Source organism: Coregonus lavaretus, assembly GCF_964263955.1.
Source record: "Coregonus lavaretus genome assembly, chromosome: 21".
In the NCBI taxonomy this organism is placed as follows: Eukaryota; Metazoa; Chordata; class Actinopteri; order Salmoniformes; family Salmonidae; genus Coregonus; species Coregonus lavaretus.
In genome coordinates this window covers 3,878,756-3,904,159 of record NC_140008.1, presented here as the reverse complement: position 1 = coordinate 3,904,159, position 25,404 = coordinate 3,878,756, and the positions used below count along the sequence as shown (strand labels likewise).

General features: G+C 43.9%; 1 protein-coding gene across 4 annotated transcripts in view; it reads left to right on the top strand.

Moving 5' to 3' along the window:
* LOC311148929 (epidermal growth factor receptor kinase substrate 8-like protein 2) overlaps positions 1-25,404 on the top strand; it is a 115,634-nt gene that overhangs the window by 66,057 nt on the left and 24,173 nt on the right. For all 4 annotated transcript variants that reach the window (XM_084185960.1, XM_084185959.1, XM_084185958.1 and 1 more), the window contains 6 exons: positions 4,194-4,355; positions 13,659-13,808; positions 14,567-14,646; positions 14,879-14,991; positions 21,114-21,190; positions 24,815-24,941. In XM_084185960.1, coding sequence (XP_084042086.1) covers positions 4,194-4,355; positions 13,659-13,808; positions 14,567-14,646; positions 14,879-14,991; positions 21,114-21,190; positions 24,815-24,941 — 709 coding nt within the window. The remainder of the gene's footprint in view (positions 1-4,193; positions 4,356-13,658; positions 13,809-14,566; positions 14,647-14,878; positions 14,992-21,113; positions 21,191-24,814; positions 24,942-25,404) is intronic.

Below are 25,404 nucleotides of genomic sequence, written 5' to 3'. Positions count from 1 at the left end.
TCAAGTAAAAGTAAAAATCACCCATTAAAATCCTACTTGAGTAAAAGTCTAAAAGTATTTGGTTTTAAATATACTTAAGTATCAAAAGTACATGTATAAATAATTTCAAATTCTTTATATTAAGCAAACCAGACGGCACCATTTTCTTGTTTTTTAAATTTACGGATAGCTAGGGGCATGCTCCAACACTCAGACATAATTTACAAATAAAGCATGTGTGTTTAGTGAGTCCGCCAGATCATCAGTAGGGATGACCAGGGATGTTCTCTTGATAAGTGTGTGAATTAGACAATTTGTCATTTGAAATGTAACGAGTATGGCGCCGGCGGGGATGGCTGCCGTTTTACGGGCTCCTAACCAACTGTGCTATTTTTATTATTATTTTTTGCATTGTTTGTAACTTATTTAATACATCATGTTGCTGCTACCATCTCTTATTACCGAAAAGAGCTTCTGGTTATCAGAACAGCGATTACTCATCTCAAACTGGATGAGGATTTTTTCTTTAGTGAGTCCGATGCGAAGGATATACTGCTTCTCCGATTCCAAGCCCAAATCCCCGTAATTCGCATGAAGAAAAGACGGAAATACAGGGGAGTCGGAGATCGGGGTGCCTTGGGAGAATTTGTCGGTGAGTGGGTAACCCGCCTCTACCATCCGTTCTATTAGCCAACGTGGAAAATAAACTGGATGATCTCCGTTCGAGACTATCCTACCAACAGGACATTAAAAACTGTAATATCTTATGTTTCACCGAGTCGTGGCTGAACGACGACACGGATAATATAGAGCTGGCTGTGTTTTCTGTGCATCGGCAGGACAGAGCAGCTACGTCTGGTAAGACGAGGGGCGGGGTTGTGTCTATTTGTCAATAACAGCTGGTGCCCGATGTCTAATATTAAAAGAAGTCTCGAGATATTGCTCGCCTGAGGTAGAGTACCTCATGATAAGCTATAGACCACACTATCCCATATGTAACTCTGTGTTGTTGTTGATTTTACCGCACTGCTTTGCTTTAGCTTGGCCAGGTCGCAGTTGTAAATGAGAACTTGTTCTCAACTGGCTTCTTACCTGGTTAAATAAAAGGTGAAATAAAATCTACCAGGAGCTTTTTCATCTATATTTTTCGTAGCCGTCTATTTACCACCACAAACCGATGCTGGCACTATGATCGCACTCAACAAGCTGTATAAGGCCATAAGCAAACAAGAAAATGCTCATCCAGAAGCGGCGCTCCTAGTGGCCGGGGACTTTAATGCAGGCAAACTTAAATCAGTTTTACCTAATTTCTGTCACATGTGCAACCAGAGGGGGAAAACCTCTAGACCACCTTTATTCCACACAGAGAGACTAATACAAAGCTCTCCCTCGCCCTCCATTTGGCAAATCTGACCATAATTCTATCCTCCTGATTCCTGCTTACAAGCAAAAAATGAAAGCAGGAAGTACTAGTGACTCGCTCAATACGGAAGTGGTCAGATGACGTGGATGCTATGCTACAGGACTGTTTTGCTATCACAGACTGGAATATGTTCCGGGATTCATCCAATGGCATTGAGGAGTAGACCACCTCCATCACCGGCTTTATCAATAAGTGCATCGATGATGTCGTCCCCACAGTGACGTGCGTACATACCCCAACCAGAAGCCATGGATTACAGGCAACATCCGCACCGAGCTAAAGGCTAGAGCTGCCGCTTTGCTTGCTGAGGAATGGCAGCAGGCAAGACTTTTGGAGGATGGCCTGGTGTCAAGAAGAGCAGCAAAGAAGCAACTTCTCTCTAGGAATAACATCAGGGACAGACTGATATTCTGCAAAAGGTGTAGGGATTGGACTGCTGAGGACTGGTGTAAAGTCATTTTCTCTGATGAATCCCCTTCCGATTGTTTGGGGCATCTGGAAAACACCTTGTCTGGAGAAGACAAGGTAAGCGCTACCATCAGTCCTGTGTCGTGCCAACAGTAAAGCATTCTGAGTCCATTCATGTGTGGGGTTGCTTCTCAGCCAAGGGAGTGGGCTCACTCACATTTTTGCCTAAGAACACAGCCATGAATAAAGAATGGTACCAGCACATCCTCCGAGAGCAACTTCTCCCAACCATCCAAGAACAGTTTGGTGACGACCAATGCCTTTTCCAGCATGATGGAGCACCTTGCCATAAGGAAAAAGTGATAACTAAGTGGCTCGGGGAACAAAACATCAACATTTTGGGTCCATGGCCAGGAAACTCCCCAGACCTTAAAGGTAGGGGTGTGGATCAGAAAACCAGTCAGTATCTGGTGTGACCACCATTTGCCTCATGCAGCACGACACATCTCCTTCGCATAGAGTTGATCAGGCTGTTGATTGTGGCCTGTGGAATGTTGTCCCACTCCTCTTCAATGGCTGTGCGAAGTTGCTGGATATTCGCGGGAACTAAAACACGCTGTCGTACACGTTGAACTAGAGCATCCCTAACATGCGCAATGCGTGACATGTCTGGTGAGTATGCAGGCCATGGAATAACTGGGACATTTTCAGCTTCCAGCAATTGTGTATAGTTCTTTGAAACATGGGGCCCGGCATTATCATGCTGAAACATGAGGTGGTGGGAGCGGATGAATGGCACAACAATGGGCTCTTGTCGTGGTATCTCTGTACATTCAAATTGCCATCGCTAAAATGCAATTATGTTCGTTGTCCGTAGGTTATGCCAACCCATACCATAACCCCATTGCCACCATGGGGCACTCTGTTCACAACGTTGACATCAGCAAACCGCTCACCCACACAACGCCATACACGTACGTGGTCTGTGGTTGTGAGGCCGGTTGGACGTACTGACAAATTCTCTAAAAACAACGTTGGAGGGGGCTTATGGCTTAACACACAAAACGAAGCGCTACGGTACCGATCCAAAATAGAGATGTATGGATAAACCACTTCTCCAATTATATTGAATGAACTACAGGACAAAATACAAACCCTCCAACCCAAAAAGGCCTGTGGTGTTGACGGTATCCTCAATGAAATGATAAAATATACAGACCACAAATTCCAATTGGCTATACTTAAACTCTTTAACATCATCCTCAGCTGTGGCATCTTCCCCAAAATTTAGAACCAAGGACTGATCATCCCAATCCACAAAAGTGGAGAAAAATTTGACTCCAATTATTACCATGGAATCTGCATCTCTGAAAAATAATCTGCAGTATCAACAGCAGTCTCCAACATTTCCTCAGTAAAAACAAATATCAAATCTGCAAATCTTCTCACCAAAATACAGTACGACAGACCACGCACACAATTATCGACATACAAACAAACCAAAACAGAAGAAAGTCTTCTTGATTACAAAAAAGCTTTTGTCTTAATTTGGAATATGGGTCTGCTATACAAATTGATGGAAAGCAGTGTTGGGGTAAAAACATATGACGTTATAAAATCAATGTACACAAACAACAAGTGTGCAGTTCAAATTGACAATAAACACACATTTATTTCCTGAGGGATGTGGGGTGAGACAGGGATGCTGCTTGAGCCCCACCCTCTTCAATATACACTGAACAAAAATATAAACGCAACATGTGAAGTGTTGGTCCCGTGTTTCATGAGCTGAACTAAAATATCCCAGAAGTGTTCCATACCCACAAAAAGCTTATTTATCTAAAATGTTGCACAAATTTGTTTACATCCGTGTTGGTGAGCATTTCTCCTTAGCAAGATAATCCATCCACCTGACAGGTGTGGCATATCAAGAAGCTGATTAAACAGCAAGGTCATTACACAGGTGCACCTTGTGTTGGGGACAATTAAAGGCCACTCTAAAAATGTGCATTTTTGTCACACAACACAATGCCACAGATGTCTCAAGATTTGAAGGAGCGTGCAATTCAAGGCAAAATGTCACTTCCCTGTTCGGGCAGCCACAAAGCACATTCCACCAAATAGTTTTACAATATTTGAAAAAAAAGACCTCTGGTTAAAGATCGAGATTTGACATCTGTTCGAGTACTTGAGTACTCATGCCTATCACGCTATAATGGCTATAATGATATAAAGAGTCCTCTATCTGTCTCTATGTTTAGGAAACTGAGGCCCAGGAAGACGCATGTTGCCTAAGTTCTGATAACTGATAAACTACTTCTTCTTCAACAGCAGCCGGCAGTCTTCCTCTTTGTTGTCTAACCCTCTCTCTCTCTCCCCCCAGCACCTGTCCACCTTCATGATGGACAAGACAGAGTCCATCGCTACAGTGGACGATGCCATTAAGAAACTGGGCCTGCTGGACTCTAAAGACAAAATCTGGACCCAGGAGATGCTGCTTCAGGTCAGCGACAAGGCTGTACGTCTACTGGACGTTGATACACAGGTAAGACTTTACACACACCTGTGCGCACACCTTACACACACACACACACACACACACACACACACACACACACACACACACACACACACACACAGGTAAGACTGTGAAGCAAGCGAGTATGATATGCACATCCCTAAAGTAGGAAAACCGTTGCTGGGCAAGAAAGTCGGAAGTTCCATTTCAGCTACATCGCTGCAGCTAGCGACTGGAACGAGCTGCAAAAAGCACTCAAACTGGACAGTTTTATCTCCATCTCTTCATTCAAAGACTCAATCATGGACACTCTTACTGACAGTTGTGGCTGCTTCGCGTGATGTATTGTTGTGTCTACCTTCTTGCCTTTGTGCTGTTGTCTGTGCCCAAAACATTTTTGTACCATGTTTTGTGCTGCTACCATGTTGTGCTGCTGCCATGTTGTGTTGCTACCATGTTGTTGTCATGTGGTGTTGCTATGTTACCATGCTGTGTTGTCATGTGTTGCTGCCATGCTATGTTGTTGTCTTAGGTCTCTCTTTATGTAGTGTTGGGGTGTCTCTCGTCGTGATGTGTGTTTTGTCCTATATTTTTTTATCCCAGCCCCTGTCCCCGCAGGAGGCCTTTTGCCTTTTGGTAGGCCGTCATTGTAAATAAGAATTTGTTCTTAATAATAATAATATGCCATTTAGCAGACGCTTTTATCCAAAGCAACTTACAGTCATGCGTGCATAATTTTTATTGTGAATGGGTGGTCCCGGGGATCGAACCCACTACCTTGGCGTTACAAGCGCCGTGCTCTACCAGCTGAGCTACAGAGGACCACTTCTTAACTGACTTGCCTAGTTAAATAAAGGTTAAAAAAAAAAACGCACTGGTTTTCATACCAAATATTAAAGGACCTGTGCTGTTAAGGACCTGGACCCTGTGTAGCTCAGTTGGTAGAGCATGGCACTTGCAACGCCAGGGTTGTGGGTTCGATTCCCACGGGGGGCCAGTATGAAAAAATAAATGTATGCACTCACTTACTGTAAGTCGCTCTGGATAAGAGCGTCTGCTAAATGACACATTTTTTTTTTTTTTATGTTAGTTTTTATCCTGACCTATGTAGTTGGTAACATTTTCATATACAGTGCTATGAAAATGTATTTGCCCCCTTTCTAATTTTCTCTACTTTTGCATATTTGTGATACTGAATGTTATCAGATCTTCAACCAAAACCTAATATTAGATAAAGGGAACATAAGTGAACAAATAACACAACAATTACATATTTCATAAACAAAGTTATGCAACATCCAATTCCCCTGTGTGAAAAAGTAATTGCCCCCTTACACTCAATAACTGTTTGTGCCACCTTTAGCTGCAATGACTCCAACCAAATGCTTCCTGTAGTTGTTGATCAGTCTCTCACGTCGCTGTGGAGGAATTTTGGCCCACTCTTCCATGCAGAACTGCTTTAACTCAGTGACGTGTGGGTTTTCAAGCATGAATTGCTCGTTTCAAGTCCTGCCACAACATCTCAATTGGGACCAAACTCTGCATTCCACAGTAAGAAGGTCATACCAAAGGTCAAGCATGGTGGTTGTGGTGTGATGGTTTGGGGGTGCTTTGCTGGTGACACTGTCGGTGATTGATTTAGAACTCAAGGCACACTTAACCAGCATGGCTACCACAGCATTCTGCAGCGATACGCCATCCCATCTGGTTTCGCTTAGTGGGACTATCATTCGTTTTTCAACAGGACAATGACCCAATACGGTGGTACAAATAAAGGTGCAACCGGCACAGCTTGATTCGGGGTACCCATCCGCTGGCAAACGTGACAGGATTTACAGTAAGCCACAACATCCGGTTTCAGACCAGACCAGTAGAAGTTATGCAAGATACGGTCATATACGTGTTGTTGACCCCAAGATGGCCTGCCATACTACCATCGTGAGCCAACCGGTCATACGTCTTGTTGACCCCAAGATGGCCTGCCATACTACCATCGTGAGCCAACCTCAGTATCTCTAGTCCAAGTGTAACTGGAACGTCAATTTGAGATACACTGGACCAATCGTCTTGCCCAGGAGTGGCGCAAAAATGCAATTTCCTCATTTGGAACACCTTCATCATACTCCTCTGGACGTGTCTCAGCAAAAAGAGGGAAACATCTTTACTTTGTTCAGCAATCAGCTGCTTCCTAGACATCAACGTGTCAACTGTAGGGACACTCTCTTCCTTCAGCGGTCCATGGGTTCATACACATCTGATCCAAAATCTTGTTTAGGAGATACACCAGTCTCAACCAGGGACTTAATGGGCTGGAGTGCTCCCACAAGAAGAAACAGCTTTTTTTTCTCTGTCATGTTTCTGTTTCAACGTAGGACACTGAGAGACAATGTGTCTTTTCTCACGGCTGTAATGACAAACTGGTGGATACGAAAAACTAGTTTATTGCCGATCTTTATCTTTGGGCACTGTAGAAAAAGACTGGAAACCTCGTAGTAGTTCACTTCTCTGGATTGTTTTTTACGTAAGGATAACTACTGGGTGCTTAGTTTGTGAAGGTAGTTTTATGTGTCAACACAAACTCATCTGCAAGAACTGCAGCTCTCTCAAGAGTGAGATCCTTGTGCTCATAAATGTAGGTTGCAACCCTTTTGTGAAGGCAATTCTTGAACTGCTCGAGAAGTATGAGTGTCTTTATATCCTCAAGGTCCTTGACCTCTTGAGAACCACACCACCGATCAAAACTACATTCTTAGTCCCTTATGAACTCAACATGGCTTTGTGATTCTGCTTTTCGTAATTTAGGGAACTGTTGTCTGAATGCCTCTGGGACCAACTCGTAAGCCCGAAGGATAGCAGCTTTAACAGTGTCATAATCTGAACTCTGGTTAAGAGATAAAGCGGCAAACACTTTCTGAGCTTTTCCCCACAAGAACACTTTTGGAGGAGCAGTGACCAAATATCTCGCAGCCATTTTAGAGATATGGCAATCCGCTCAAGCAGAATAAAATATACACCCACTTCCTTTTCGTTGAAAGGCGGTACAAGCTGGCTTTTCCGACCAAGATCAAACTCTGTTGAGTGTGTAGGATGGCCTGACTGGATTTGGAGTACTTCCAGATCTATCTTCCTTTTGTCACGCTTCCAGCTCCATCTCTTTCAATCAAATGGCATGCACACGTTGTTCTTGTTCCTGTTCTGTGTCACAAATGTACAAAAGGCGAATCAAGGTGGCATCTGGAGATCGAAAAGCAGTAGTCAAAAGAGTTGATCGGAACTGCTCTGGTGGAGGATAAAATCCTTCCAGAGAGGGAGGATGATGAAAAGGGTCCCTAGGGGAAGTAGGGTGAGTCCTGTAGACGTGCCGGAGGTAGAACTAAAGGCAAAAATGGGAACAACAGACATTAGAGCTCGAGCACAAGGGGAAACAAAGATGAGGCGTGCAGCCAAACAACTAGAACAGGAACAAGAACGTGCAGCCAAACAACTAGAACAGGAACAAGAACGTGCAGCCAAACAACTAGAACAGGAACAAGAACGTGCAGCCAAACAACTAGAACAGGAACAAGAATGTGCAGCCAAACAACTAGAACAGGAACAAGAACGTGCAGCCAAACAACTAGAACAGGAACAAGAACGTGCAGCCAAACAACTAGAACAGGAACAAGAACGTGCAGCCAGACTAGAACAGGAACAAGAACGTGCAGCCAGACTAGAACAGGAACAAGAACGTGCAGCCAAACAACTAGAACAGGAACAAGAACGTGCAGCCAGACTAGAACAGGAACAAGAACGTGCAGCCAGACTAGAACAGGAACAAGAACGTGCAGCCAGACTAGAACAGGAACAAGAACGTGCAGCCAGACTAGAACAGGAACAAGAACGTGCAGCCAAACAACTAGAACAGGAACAAGAACGTGCTGCCAGACTAGGTTCAGGAAACTAGGCATACTGTATGTCGCGCATCACTACTTCACAGAAGAGGCATTTGAATGTAATTTATTTTATTTTATCAAAAATGCAATTTTTGTCTTCTGGAACATGTGAACTTTCATGTGCATTAATAACAAACGTGTATGCCATCTGTAAATACGAATAAAATTGTTAAATTAAGAGCCTAATTGGTTTAGCCACGGACAAAGACAGGAACCTTCCGCTAGCCATGATTGGCTGAGATAATGGATGGGCTTTCTAACGTGGCTTATTTGAAAGATATCACATAGTAGAACTGCAAAAGTGTTTTCTAAGGCTCTCCACTCTCTGGAGGATCGAGTTTTGAAATCAGTGGAATGCCCAGGTGGAAGCAAAGTATGATAGCTAAGGAGATGGAGAAAATTCTGGAATTTGATTGCAAATATGCAGACGGAGTCTAAAAGAGAACACACAGAAGGCTGTTGTATAAAACACCTGTCTCCGGATTACATCTTCAAACTAAGGGCAACCATGGCATCCGTGACAGAGAGGGAGAAGCGTTCATTACATTTTAGTCATTTAGCAGACGCTCTTATCCAGAGCGACTTACAGTTAGTGAGTGCATACATTTTCATCCATGTATACGGGTAAGATAGTCTAGCTAGCAACATTTTCAGATATTATACATTTCTAATTTTGTAAGAAATGTGTTTTCATTGTAAGTTAAAGCGTACTGTTAGCTAGCTAACGTTAGCTGGCTGGCTGACTAGCTAGCTAACGTTATGTGTATGATCTGTGTAGTAATATTATTCGTATCTCAGAGCCATTTGCATTGCTAGTTATAGCCTAATGTTAGCTAGCTAGCTCACAACGGTAAGCTATTTTCTGTAATTAGCTTGCCATTAACTTGTAAATAATGATCTTGTTGTGAGTTTATTTTCCTGTAATAATGAATACAAATTAACTAAAGTTAAGACGTTGTCAGCTATATGATATGGTCCTTATTTGAACTGGCTAGCCAGCTAACTTAACATTAGCTAGCTAACAAGCTAGAAACAAACCAAAACATTGTTTAGAAAGTTGCTTTTAGTCTCCTGGTTTGCTAGATTGACATATACCAAATTTATTTTTAAACGGATGGGTTTATTGGTGTTAAAATACACCAGTTATGCTATTTTGGACCCCCAGGCTTCTGATGTCATGCATCCTGTCGTTTTTGTGTTTATACTTTTTCATAACGAGAAGTTTGATGCCGGGACGACAATAGAATGTTCACGATGCCACTGTGACAACTGTATACAGACAAACCAGCCTTTAGTCTTGAAATCGTTGGTTGTTTAGTACACTACCGTACTCATTGTTTAGCACATGGTCTCACATCTGAATCCTTAAAGAGATGGGTGGGGCTAAGGCTTAAAAAGGTGTGAAAGATTCTGAATGGGTGCTGACAAAGAAGAGCTTTCCAGTAGGTGTACCAAAACATTCAAGGGCCATTTTCTCAAAAGTGGGGTTACAAGTTTATCAACTTGCAAAGCAGAATTACTTTACCCATTGTTCCTCAACTGTAGTGTATGATATACAATATACCATTTTCTAGCTCTGAGTCTCTACTTTTATCCAACATAAAAAACTCAATTTTAAAAATGTCGCTACGTAAGACCAAATCGAGCCGGTCGGTCACATTTATCTAGCATCTCCCATGTAGAGTTTTTCCACAAATGTTTCCAACTTAAAGTCCCTGGCTTTATTTTATTAGCCTGTGTGATAATTAGCCTGTGTGATAATTAGCCTGTGTGATAATTAGCCTGTGCATATGGAACTTTCAAAATGATTCTCCCAATCTTATAACCCCTCAGGGTGGATGTCAGTGACAGGAAACTCTACCACAAGTGTATTTTGAACACTCAAATATCTGGGCACAGCAGAGCTTCAGAGTAGGTGATTAGAGCGACTACCATACTCATGGGAAACAAGATCCCGGACGAGCCCCCATTTTTTGTTACGTTCCCCAGCAAGAACACCAAATAATGCCACTCAAACAGAAGGAGGAACTAACAAAGAGTCATTGGCAACAACCAAAACGAAATACAACTGAAACCTAAAAGATACTTATCATGAGCGCCCACTAAATAAACAAAAATAAAAACCCACACCAAACTTGAAGACAGGAAGTACACCAAAATGGTGGAGCAATACAAAAACAGGGAAGATCAGACAAAAATAACGTTTTTCTAAAACTCAAATAGAACGCGCCAAATAAAGGCGTTGACCCTTCACATCTCTCAAGACAACTGGAGCACTGGGCCAGCCACTCTTAAATAGCACCTGGGCCAGCACAGGTCAAACACCTTCCCACTAAGGAGACGGCAACCAGCACAGGTGTAACACATAATGACTAACGAGGTTGACGCCAAATCGGCGCGCCCTACGTGCTAACGAGCTATACGTGCTAAAGTCCAACCTCCACCATAAATGGAAAAACTTTAAACCTGTAACAAGAGTCAGGTTGGAGCTGGGTCATCACTACCTATATTTTTACTGTAGAATTACAGTAATCTACTGTATTTCATCGCTGTTACCGTAGACGCTCTGGTTGTTAAGATGGGGGGTACTAGTACCCCTGTTTCTTCAGTAGACTCATGAGACCATGAGGCCTACTGGTAAAATGCATATGAAGTGGTACTCTGGGCAGAGCAACATGTGATTTGGGGTACAGTAACTAAAAAAAGGTTGAGAACCACTGACCTAGAGGTTTACTGTTCTTTAAAGAATGACTGTCTCTAATCCCTTTGAAACCGGCCGACGTGGCATCGATATGAGTCAAGACATATTTATTTTGAAAACGGGCCGATGTGGCATCGATATGAGTGAGAAACATTTTATTTTGAAAACGGTCAATGTGGCATCGATATAAATCAGAAACATTTATTTTGAAAACGGCTGATGTGGCATCGATATGATTCAGATATTTATCTTGAAAATGGCCGATGTGGCATCGATATGAGTCAGAAACATTTATTTTAGTGTCAAAATTGACTACAAAGTGTAAATAGGATAATTTTGGTCATAAAGTCAGTTTCGTCTAAAACAGAGTTTTGAACCTGAGTGTATCTAAATGAAAGTTGGGTTTGGATTACAATTATGTCAACACATCATGCTCCCTTTTACCAATTCCAAAATATTCCAAAACATGCATCCTGTTTGCAATAACGCACTAAAGTAAAACTGCAAAAAATGTGGCAAAGAAATGAACTTTATCTCCTGAATTCAAAGCGTAATGTTTGGGGCAAATCCAACACAACACATCACTGAGTACTACTCTTCATATTTTCAAGCATGGTGGTGGCTACATCATGTTATGGGTATGCTTGTCACCGGCAAGGACTAGGGAGTTTTTTAGGATAAAAGTTAACGGAATAGAGCTAACCACAGGCAAAATCCTGGAGGAAAACCTGGTTCAGTCTGCTTTCCAACAGACACTGGGAGACTAATTCACCTTTCTGCAGGACAATAACGTAAAACACAAGGCCAAATCTACACTGGAGTTTGTTTTTTGCCAAGACTGTGAAGTCTCCAAGTATGAGAAAACAGGTTTTGATTCATCTCATGAATTATATTGAATCTATCTACTGTATGTTCCCCCCCTTTTATATCTTAATGTATTCAATTATTATTAATGACCAGGTAACAGCTCCAAACAGTTGTTCACTACGAGAAATGCTCCCTGGTACCCTAGTTTATAGAAAGATCCATGTATCCTTTGCCGGGGAGGCTGGCCCATAACACCTTGCGGAGCAGCGGGGAAAAACCCCCCCGAAATTACTGGAGGGACAGAAGTCCCTGCTTGGGAGAACATTTTCCAGAAGAATAAGGAATAACTTAGTGAAATGTAAGTCACAGGAGGTTGTTGGCACCTTTATTTGGGGAGGACGGGCTCATGGTAATGGCTGGAGCGTAATGAGTAGAATGGTATCAAATGCATCAAACAAATGGTTTCCATGTGTTTGATGCCATTCCACTGGCTCCGTTCCAGCCATTATTATGAGCCGTCCTCCCCTCAGCAGCCTCTACTGCTGTAAGTATTATTCACCACATTATTTTTAAAATGTTCAACAAATTACTTTCACAGCTATGAATTTTGAATTCAAATGTTTAGTAACTGGTGTTTATCAGCCAGTTTTCAAGCTAGCTAGCTAGTGAACACCTTGGATGCAATAGCTAGCTAGCAGGCGATCTCATCCTGCTTGTCGGCTGTTTACAGAAGAACAACTAAATTAACTAATTGTAAATTCAGCAATGTTTCAATTGGTAAGACCCGGGCAGTTTTTTAATCATGAATTGGTGAACTTGCTAGCCAGCTAAAAATAGAAAATAGTTTTTTCCAATTTGTTTTCAGGGACTAAAGTGGACACCTGATTGCGTTTCACTCCATTGCATTGACTTGGCAGGAGAAAACAGTCCTGTCCGGCTCATTTGCATTTTAACAACAGTTAAAATTAGTTAGTCTAGGCTTGCAAGCCAGCCAAGTTATTTGTAAGTTATGTTGATGAGTCTGTTTAGCTAGCCAGCTGCGTGCAGTGTCTGTTTACCTAGCTAACGTTTGCTAACTTTCTCTTGACACTTTCCCTTCCCATATTGTGTTGCACCATTGGGGTTGGTGTTACTAGTTAAAATTATAGGCTAAGTTATTATAATCTTAGTGTAAACAACTTGACCATACCTAAAATAATATGCAAAACTGTTAACAAACCGATTGCACATTAATAAAGGTAGTTGTGCCTTCAGCAACTTGAACCAGCATTGTAATTTGAGCAGTGAGGTTAATTTCTGCCCCTTCTCTCTGCTTGTTCCAGGTTGAAGGACATCCCCGCCCTGACACTAAATAACTTGTTGTGAACCTCCCAGCCACCACGATAATCACCATATCCCAGGATATTATTCAGGAGTGTGCAACATCACAATGTTCGATAGAAATAGATTCACCCATGTTATTGTTTATCATGCAGATTTGTCAAGACATTGTAACTTATGAAGCTCATTTTAAAATGCAGACGGCATCTCTGTCCAAGGGGATTTCACTGTCTTCAATCTAAACCACGTTTAGTTGATTTAGGTGTTTAGTGAAGGGCTGGAACAAAAAAGACCTGTAAACTCCTGTCATGCGTAGAAAAGAAACCTGTGGCTGTCAAGACTAAATTTGCGTGGGCGTGGGCGTGGGCATGTATTTTCTGAGCCAAGCCACTGGCAGTCAGAACTGCAGACCTTTAGACCTTTGTGGTAAGAAAACTGATGACCTGACACATTTGATATGGAATAATCTCTCTCTCTTTCCACCTCCCTCCCTCCCCTTCTGTCCCTCTTCCTCTCCCTCTCCCTCCCTCCCTCCCTCCCTCCCTCCCTCCCTCCTCGCCACCCTCATAGGAAGAGTTGGAGAACTTCCCTCTGCCTACGATCCACCACTGCCAGACAGTGTTGAATCAGACCAGGTATCCCTCTGTCCTACTGCTGGTGTGTCAAGACAACGAACAGCACCGACCTGACATACACTTCTTCCACTGTGACGAGGTTGAGGTGGGTCACTGCTATCTATATATGATCCAGGCTAGCGCCGTAGGAACTGGAAGTCTATGTACAGTACAGACATGATCCAGGCTAGCGGCGTAGGAACTGGAAGTCAATATACAGTACAGACATGATCCAGGCTAGCGCCGTAGGAACTGGAAATCTATGTACAGTACAGACATGATCCAGGCTAGCGGCGTAGGAACTGGAAGTCTATGTACAGTACAGACATGATCCAGGCTAGCGCCGTAGGAACTGGAAGTCTATGTACAGTACAGACATGATCCAGGCTAGCGCCGTAGGAACTGGAAGTCTATGTACAGTACAGACATGATCCAGGCTAGCGCCGTAGGAACTGGAAGTCTATGTACAGTACAGACATGATCCAGGCTAGCGCCGTAGGAACTGGAAGTCTATGTACAGTACAGACATGATCCAGGCTAGCGCCGTAGGAACTGGAAGTCTATGTACAGTACAGACATGATCCAGGCTAGCGCCGTAGGAACTGGAAGTCTATGTACAGTACAGACATGATCCAGGCTAGCGCCGTAGGAACTGGAAGTCTATATACAGTACAGACATGATCCAGGCTAGCGGCGTAGGAACTGGAAGTCTATGGAAAACTGAGCGAGAACTTTCCTCAAGTTTTAACCTTTAAATGAACAGATAATTAATATATCCAACAATATATATAATCAGTCTTCTTTCTCCTTAGACAATTTGAATGTAATAATATTCTCTGTGTCTTTTGTCTCTGTCCACTACAGGCAGAGATGGTCCATGCAGACATCGACAGTGCTCTGGGTGACAGCAAACATGGGAAGAAGATGCGACCACAGACCTTGAAGTAAGAACTCTTACCTCTTGAGGAGGCCTGACGTCTCTTTTAAAACATTTGTGTTGGAGGGGGCGTATAGTATAGTGATATTTCCATTCTTATGGAGGGGCCCTGATTTCTAACTGGGGTGCCCCAGCCCCATTGATTAAAACCCTGCACTCCTCTCCTTCTCTCCTCTCCTCCTCCTCCTCTCTCCTCCTCTCCTCTTCTCCTCCTCCTCTCCTCCTCCTCCTCCCCTCAGGGTGAACCAGGAGAAGATTAAGCGCCACAGAGAGTCCATCCTCCCTCCCTCCTCGGCCCCCAAGGGCCCGGCCCCAGGAGGCAAGGGCCGTGTGGCTGCCATGAACATGCAGGGTAAGACTACACACACTGACACACACACTGACACACACACACTGATACACACGCTGACACACACACACACACTGATACACACACTGATACACTCACTGACACACACACTCACATGTAGCCTGACACCTCACACTACATTCTAACACTGCTCTGTCGTTCGCTACAGATTTTAGTCTGAATCTGCCGTCGTTGAAAGTCATTTGCGGTGAAAACAAAGTAATCAGCGACTGGATCGTCTCTAACCAATCACGGTATCAAAGCCAATTGCATACTTAGAAAACGCCACTTTACCCACTGGTGTTCTGCCTCTGGCCCAACCCATCGGTTTCTGGGACCAATCAGACGGCCTGAATGTGTTCACAGTATGGTCATATCAGTATGGTCATATCAGGATGGTCATATCAGTGTGGTCATATCAGGATGGTCATATCAGTATGGTCATATCAGTATGGTTATATCAGTATAGTCATATCAGGATGGTCATATCATGATGGTCATATCAGGATGGTCATATCAGTATGGTTATATCAGTATGGTTATATCAGTATAGTCATATCATGATGGTCATATCAGGATGGTCATATCAGTGTGGTTATATCAGTATGGTTATATCATGATGGTCATATCAGGATGGTCATATCAGGATGGTCATATCAGGATGGTCATATCAGTGTGGTCATATCATGTTGGTCATATCAGTGTGGTCATATCAGTGTGGTCATATCAGGATGGTTATATCAGTATGGTCATATCAGTATGGTCATATCAGGATGGTCATATCAGTGTGGTCATATCAGTGTGGTCATATCAGTGTGGTCATATCAAGATGGTCATATCAGGATGGTTATATCAGTATGGTCATATCAGGATGGTCATATCAGGAAGGTCATATCAGGAAGGTCATATCAGGATGGTCATATCAGGATGGTCATATCAGGATGGTCATATCAGGATGGTTATATCAGTATGGTTATATCAGTATAGTTACAGTTGAAGTCGGAAGTTTGCATACACCTTAGCCAAATACATTTAAACTCAGTTTTTCACAATTCCTGACATTTAATCCCAGTAAAAATTCCCTGTCTTAGGTCAGTTAGGATCACCACTTTATTTTAAGAATGTGAAATGTCAGAATAATAGTAGAGAGAATTATTTATTTCAGCTTTGATTTCTTTCATCACATTCCCAGTGGGTCAGAAGTTTACATACACTCAATTAGTATTTGGTAGCATTGCCTTTAAATTGTTTAACTTGGGTCAAACGTTTCGGGTAGCCTTCCACAAGCTTCCCACAATCAGTTGGGTGAATTTTGGCCCATTCCTCCTGACAGAGCTGGTGTAACTGAGTCAGGTTTGTAGGCCTCCTTGCTCGCACACGCTTTTTCAGTTCTGCCCACACAATTTATATAGGATTGAGGTCAGGGCTTTGTGATGGTCACTGCAATACCTTGACTTTGTTGTCCTTAAGCCATTTTGCCACAACTTTGGGAGTATGCTTGGGGTCATTGTCCATTTGGAAGACCCATTTGCGACCAATCTTTAACTTCCTGACTGATGTCTTGAGATGTTGCTTCGATATATCCACATAATCGTCCTTCCTCATGATGCCATCTATTTTGTGAAGTGCACCAGTCCCTCCTGCAGCAAAGCACCCCCACAGCATGATGCTGCCACCCCCGTGCTTCACGGTTGGGATGGTGTTCTTCGGCTTGCAAGTTATCCCCTTTTTCCTCCAAACATAACGATGGTCATTATGGCCAAACAGTTATATTTTTGTTTCATCAGACCAGAGGACATTTCTCCAAAAAGTACGATATTTGTCCCCATGTGCAGTTGCAAACCGTAGTCTGGCTTTTTTATGGCGGTTTTGGAGCAGTGGCTTCTTCCTTGCTGAGCGGCCTTTCAGGTTATGTCGATATAGGACTTGTTTTACTGTGGATATAGATACTTTTGTACCTGTTTACCTCCAGCATCTTCACAAGGTCCTTTGCTGTTGTTCTGGGATTGATTTGCACATTTCGCACCAAAGTACGTTCATCTCTAGGAGACAGAACGTGTCTCCTTCCTGAGAGGTATGACGGCTGCGTGGTCCCATGGTGTTTATACTTGCGTACTATTGTTTGTACAGATGAACGTGGTACCTTCAGGCGTTTGGAAATTGCTCCCAATGATGAACCAGACTTGTGGAGGTCTACTTTCTGAGGTCTTGGCTGATTTCTTTTGATTTTCCCATGATGTCAAGCAAAGAGGCACTGAGTTTGAAGGTAGGCCTTGAAATACATCCACAGGTACACCTCCAATTGACTCAAATGATGTCAATTAGCCTATCAGAAGCTTCTAAAGCCATGACATCATTTTCTGGAATTTTCCAAGCTGTTTAAAGGCACAGTCAACTTAGTGTGTGTAAACTTCTGACCCACTGGAATTGTGATACAGTGAATTATAAGTGAAATAATCTGTCTGTAAACAATTGTTGGAAAAATGACTTGTGTCATGCACAAAGTAGATGTCCTAACCGACTTGCCAAAACTATAGTTTGTTAACAAGAAATTTGTGGAGTGGTTGAAAAACGAGTTTTAAAATCAAATCAACAGGTGTAGACATTACCGTGAAATGCTTACTTACAGCCCTTAACCAACAATGCATTTTCTTTCCATAAAAAAGTAAAATAAAACAACAACAACAAAAAAGTGTTTTGAAAAAACTGATACACACAGACACACACGCTGATACACACACTGATACACACACTGATACACACACACACTGATACACACACACTTATACACACACTGATACACACTTATACACACACTGATACACACACACACTGATACACACACACTGATACACACACACACACACTGATGCACACACTGATACACACACACTGATACACACGCACACTGATACACACACTGATGCACACACTGATACACACACACACACTGACACACACACACACTCACTGACACACACACACACTGATACACTTGGTCTTGGTCACGTTGAGGGAGAGGTTGTTATCCTGGCACCACACGGCCAGGTCTCTGACCTCCTCCCTATAGGCTGTCTCATCGTTGTCGGTGATCAGGCCTACCACTGTTGTGTCGTCGGCAAACTTAATGATGGTGTTGGAGTCGTGCCTGGCCATGCAGTCATGGGTGAACAGTACAGGAGTACAGGAGGGGACTGAGCACGCACCCCTGAGGGGCCCCCGTGATGAGGATAAGTGTGACAGATGTGTTGTTACCTACCCTTACCACCTGGGGGTGGCCCGTCAGGAAGTCCAGGATCCAGTTGCAGAGGGAGGTGTTTAGACCCAGGATCCTTAGCTTAGTGATGAGCTTTGAGGGCACTACGGTATTGAACGCTGAGCTGTAGTCAATGAATAGCATTCTCACGTAGGTGTTCCTCTTGTCCAGGTGGGAAAGGGCAGTGTGGAGTGCAATATAGATTGAATCATCTGTGGATCTGTTGGGGCGGTATGCAAATTGGAGTGGGTCTAGGGTTTCTGGGATAATGGTGTTGATGTGAGCCATGACCAGCCTTTCAAAGCACTTCATGGCTACAGACGTCAGTGCTACGGGTCGGTAGTCATTTAGGCAGGTTATCTTAGTGTTCTTGGGCACAGGGACTATGGTGGTCTGCTTGAAACATGTTGGTATTACAGACTCAGTCAGGGACATGTTGAAAATATCAGTGAAGACACTTGCCAGTTGGTCAGCACATGCTCGGAGTACACGTCCTGGTAATCCGTCTGGCCCTGCGGCCTTGTGAATATTGACCTGCTTAAAAGTCTTACTCACATCGGCTACGGAGAGCGTGATCACATAGTCATCCGGAACAGCTGACGCTCTCATGCATGCTTCTGTGTTGCTTGCCTCGGAGCGAGCATAGAAGTGATTTAGCTCGTCTGGTAGGCTTGTGTCACTGGGCAGCTCGCGGCTGTGCTTCCCTTTGTAGTCTGTAATAGTTTTCAAGCCCTGCCACATCCGACGAGCGTCAGAGCCGGTGTAGGACGATTCAATCTTAGTCCTGTATTGACTCTTTGCCTGTTTGATGGTTCGTCGGAGGGCATAGCGGGATTTCTTATAAGCGTCCGGGTTAGAGTCCCGCTCCTTGAAGCGGATGCTCTACCCTTTAGCTCAGTGCGGATGTTGCCTGTAATCCATGGCTTCTGGTTGGGGTATGTACGTACAGTCACTGTAGGGATGACGTCATCGATGCACTTATTGATGAAGCCAGTGACTGATGTGGCGTACTCCTCAATGCTATCTGAAGAATCCCGGAACATATTCCAGTCTGTGCTAGCAACACAGTCCTGTAGCTTAGCAACTGCGTCATCTAACCACTTTTTTATTAACCGAGTCACTGGTGCTTCCTGCTTTAGTTTTTGCTTATAAGCAGGAATCAGGAGGATAGAGTTATGGTCAGATTTGCCAAATGGAGGGCGAGGGAGAGCTTTGTATGCGTCTCTGTGTGTGGAGTAAAGGTGGTCTAGAGTTTTTTTTCCTCTGGTTGCACATTTAACATGCTGGTAGAAATTAGGTAGAACGGATTTAAGTTTCCCTGCATTAAAGTCCCCAGCCACTAGGAGCGCTGCCTCTGGATGAGCGTTTTCCTGTTTAGTTATGGCCTTACACAGCTCATTGAGTGCAATCTTAATGCCAGCATTGGTTTGTGGTGGTAAATAGACAGCTATGAAAAATATAGATGAAAACTCTCTTGGTAAATAGTGTGGTCTACAGTTTATCATAAGATACTCTACCTCAGGCGAGCAAAACCTCGAGACTTCCTTAGTATTAGATTTTGTGCATCAGCTGTTGTTTACAAATATACACAGACCGCCACCCCTTGTCTTACCGGAGTCAGCCGTTCTATCCTGCCGATGTAGCGTATATCCCGTCAGCTGTATGTTGTCCATGTCGTCGTTCAGCCACGACTCGGTGAAACATAAGATATTACAGTTTTTAATGTCCCGTTGGTAGGATAACCGTAATATTAGGTAATCTAATTTATTTTCAAATGATTGAACATTGGCTAATAGGATTGATGGAAGAGGCAGTTTACTCGCTCGCCGTCGGATCCTTACAAGGCACCCCGATCTACGTCCACGATATCTCTGTCTCTTTCTCCTGTGAATGACGGGGATTTGGGCCTTGTCGGGTGTCTGTAGGATATTCTTCGCGTCCGACTCGTTGAAGATAAAATCTTAGTCCAATACGAGGTGAGTAATCGCTGTCCTGATATCCAGAAGCTCTTTTTCGTTATAAGAGACGATGGCAGAAACATTATGTACAGCATAAATTACAAATAACGCGAAAAAACACACATTATAGTACAATTGGTTAGAGGGCTGTAAAACGGCAGTTATCTTCTCCGGCACCATTGGTTGGTTGACTCCAACCTAAGTGTATGTAAACTTGTTACTTCAACTGTATATCAGGGTGGTCATATCAGGGTGGTCATATCAGGGTGGTCATATCAGGGTGGTCATATCAGGGTGGTCATATCAGGGTGGTCATATCAGGGTGGTCATATCAGGGTGGTCATATCAGGGTGGTCATATCAGGGTGGTCATATCAGTATGGTCATATCAGTGTGGTCATATCAGGGTGGTCATATCAGGGTGGTCATATCAGTGTGGTCATATCAGGGTGGTCATATCAGGGTGGTCATATCAGGGTGGTCATATCAGGGTGGTCATATCAGTATGGTCATATCAGTGTGGTCATATCAGTATGGTCATATCCTTGCGGAGAAAAAACGAACGTCTGTAGCACACAGACACACCCCAAGTGCTAAGCCCCAGGAGTCAAGGTCCGTATGGTGAGGCTACACACACTGTAACACACACACACTGTAACACACACACACACACACACACACACACACACACACACACACTGATACACACACACACACACACACACTGTAACACACACACTGATACACACACACACACACACTGATACACACACACACACACACACACACACACACACTGTAACACACACACACACACACACACACACTGATACACACACACACACACACACACACACTGATACACACACAAAACAACGTCAACAACAACCATAACTGTTATCATTATTTCAGATGTGGAGAGGCGAGGTTCGGCCCAGCAGGACCCAGAGTCCCATGAAAAGCTGGTCCAGCGCGTTGAGAAGGACGTGGTGAGTGACACTGTTATCAATACAATACTAATATAATGCTATTATTAATACTATTAATTGATTGGATTTTTCATGATGCCCAAAGCGCTTTTACAAGATGTAGTACGAGATGGCACCAACAGACCTGGTCACCTTGTTTCTACCTCCTAGACAACTTTGCAGTGGTTTTAATTTATTTTTGTTATTTCTTACATTATTTGCCCAGAACGGTTTTCTAGTATTATTACCTGATAAATAACTTTATTATTTAATAACTTTACCGAAAATAACTTTTGGGACATCAGATCGGCGGTCACTTCAACCGGAAATTCAACCGGAAATTCGTCTTCCCTGACCTGGATCCTTTGTTTGGACTCTCTGATGCAGACCCATTCATTCATTCATTCACCCTAACATGTAGACGCCGGAGAAGAGGGAGGAGGAGTGGGGTCCCAGTCAGACTCAGGAGGCGAGCAACACCATCCACCGCTTCCGAGTATATTACACGCTAACGTTCAGTCGCCGGACAATAAACTAGATGAGCTCAGGGCGAGGATCTCCTTTAAGAGAGACACATCAGGGACTGTAACATACTCTGTTTCACGGATATATTATTTTCAATGCCATGTATATTCCACCCCCCAAAGCCGACACCACGATGGCTCTCAAGGAACTACACTGGACTTTGTGTAAACTGGAAACCTGCATATTCTGAGGCCGCATTCATTCTGGCTGGGGACGTTAATAAAGGAAATCGGAGGAAAACTCTACCCAAATTCTGTCAACACATCTCCTGTGCTACACGCGGAGAGAACACGCTTGACCATTGTTACTCTCCCTTCCGGGATGGCTACAAGGCCCTCCCCCATCCTCCCGTCGGCAAATCAGACCACACCTCCATCTGCTACTCCCCACCTATAGGCAGAAACTTAAGCAAGAAGCACCCGTGGTAAGGACTGTAAAATGTTGGTCTGACCAATCGTAATCTATGCTTGAAGACTGTTTTGATCACGCGGACTGGGAAATGTTCGGGGTCGACCTCTGGGAATACAGGGACTCCAGACACTCCCAGTTATAAAGGGAATGCCAGCCACGTCGCGGACACCGATGTCTTGCTCCCGGACAAGCTAAACACCTTCTTTGCCCGCTTCGGGGGAAAACAACACTTAGCTGCCGACGTGGGCCCCCGCCGTTCACGAGGACTGTGTGCTCCCGATCTCCATGGCCTGCGTGTGTAAAACATTCAAGCGTGTTAAACCCCTCGCAAGGCTGCCGGCCCGGACGGCATCCCAAGCCGCGTTCTCAGAGCGTGTGCAGACCAGCTGGCTGGAGTGTTTACGGACATAGTAAATCTCTCCCTATCCCAGTCTGTTGTCCCTGCTTGCTTCAAGATGTCTGTTACGTTCAGAACACAGAGAGCTAACATTAATAATATGCATGTGTTACGTTCTCCCCTCGGGTGTAGCTCGTCTGAGGAGGAGACGTAAATGCCCGTGCCTACGCACACAATGTAAACTAGATGGGTGGGGAAGAAATGTGGGGTGTAATGAACTAAAATAACCAGACACAACAACCAGAACTCAAGGTTAGCCCTCTGGGGATGTTTTAGTAAGGTACTAAACAAAATTAATATACAGCACCCATTTAACAGTAATACAACAAAGACCAATCAAACAAACCAGGGAAGGTAAGAGAAGGGAATGTTTGGGAACGGGGTCCAAGTAATGAAAATAAACAAAAGGTCCCTCCTCTTCTACACACCTAATCCTTCCTAACACACGCTAAGCCCTAACCCGCTTTCCTACCTGTTACCACAAATACAGGGGTGACACCCGCCCGGCTAACCTAGTGTGTAAAACAGTGGGTTATCTACGTGTGAATGTACACCCATGGGCAGATCTACCTTTCCCTTCTCCAGGACCCAGGTAGGGTGGAATACAGCAGGAGGACAGGCTGGAACACAAACAAAGATCAATTAAAACAACCAATAACCAAATTCTCAAACAGTCAAACAGTTTATACTCTGGTCAATCAGCCACAGCTGCCAGGACTCCGGACCGAAGCCACGCCCACCATCGTCAGCCGCAACTCAGCACACCTGTAATGACCAGAACACACAAACAGAACAACCACTCTGAACCACACACACACACACGACAAAGGAAGATTGGGAGAAAGAAAAACATGTCACACGTAACAATGTCCACCAATTGTTCCTGTTCCTAAGAAAGCAAAGGTAACTGAACTAAATGACTATCACCCTGTAGCACTCACTTCTGTCATCATGAAGTGCTTTGAGAGGCTAGTTAAGGATCATATCACCTCTACCTTACCTGACACCCTAGACCCACTACAATTTGCATACCGCCCCAATAGATCCACAAACGATGCAATCGCCATCGCACTGCACACTGCCCTATCCCATCTGGACAAGAGGAATACCTATGTAAGAATGCTGTTCATCGACTACAGCTCAGCCTTCAACACCCAAGTGCATTCCAAGCTCATGACTAAGCTAAGGGCCCTGCGTCTGAACCGCGGGCCGCCCCCCCAGGTGGTGAAGGTTGGAAACAACACCTCCACTAACACTAATCCTCAACACAGGGGCCCCACAAGGGTGCGTGCTCAGCCCCCTCCTGTACTCCCTGTTCACCCATGACTGCGTGGCCAAGCACGCCTCCAACTCAATCATCAAGTTTGCAGACGACACAACAGTGGCAGGCCTGATTACCAACAGTGACAAAACAGCCTACAGGGAAGATGTTAGAGCCCTGGTTCCAGGAAAATAGCCTCTCCCTAAACGCCAACAAAACGAAGGAGCTGATCGTGGACTACAGGAGACAGCAGAGAGAGCACGCCCCCCATCCACATTGACGGGGCCGCAGTGGAGAAGGTGGAAAGCTTAAAGTTCCTCGGCGTACACATCACTGAGGACTTGAAAGGGTCCCTTCACACCAACAGCCTGGTGAAGAAGGTGGAACACTGGTCACTTTAATAATGTTTACATGTTGTTTTACCCAGCTTTATATCTATCTACTGTATTCTAATCATGGCTCATCCTATATAACTACTGCTGAACATCACCTGTTCTCTTCATATACTGTCCATTCTGTCTATACACACCATTCACAAACATATAGAGCATATATTTATTTATATTCTGGACTCTTTAGATTGTGTGTATTGTGTTGTTATTGTTGTTGTTATTGTTGTTATTGTATCGTTATTGTTGTTGTTATTGTGGTGTTATTGTGTAATTGTTGTGTTATTGTGTTGTTATTGTGGTGTTATTGTGTTGTTATTGTTGTGTTATTGTTTTGTTATTGTGGTGTTGTTGTTGTTGTTATTGTTGTTGTTATTGTGTTGTTGTTGTGTTGTTATTGTGTTGTTATTGTGTTGTTATTGTATTGCTAGATATCACTGCACTGTTGGAGCTAGAAACATTTCACTGCGCCTGCGATAACTTCTGGAACACTGTGTACACGACCAACAAACGTTGATTTGATTTGACATTTGCTATTTAGTAGTCTCTTTGGTATCATTCCACTTTCTCTCATCTCTCCCTCTCTGTCTCTCATCTCTCATCTCTCATCTCTCATCTCTCATCTCTCATCTCTCTCTCTCTATTTCTCTGTTCCCTGACAGCAAATCCTGAACTGTGCCCTGGATGACATTGAGGTCTTTGTGGCTCGGCTGCAGAAGGCTGCGGAGGCGTTCTCTCAGCTCAACCAGCGCAACAAGAGTAAGAAGATTAAGAAGAAAGGACCAGCAGGTCTGTTTCCTCTTCTTCTGGTCACGTGGTGGAAACAACCACCTCACTGACAATATCAAATATATTGTCCTCTAACACTTTCTATGTTCTCTTGTATCTTCTTAATATACACTGTATATACAAAGTATGTGGACACCCCTTCAAATTAGTGGATTCGGCTATTTCAGCCACACCCCGTTGCTGACAGGTGTATACAATTGAGCACACAGCCATGCAATCTCCATAGACAAACACTGGCAGTAGAATGGCAGTGACTTTTGCCACCTTGTGACTTTTGCCACTTTTACCACAGTCATAGGATGCCACCTTTCCAACAAGTCAGTTCGTCAAATTTCTGCCCTGCTAGAGCTGCCCCGGTCAACTGTAAGTGCTGTTATTGTGAAGTGGAAACATCTAGGAGCAACAACGGCTCAGCCGCAAAGTGGTAGGCCACACAAGCTCACAGAACGGGACCGCCGAGTGC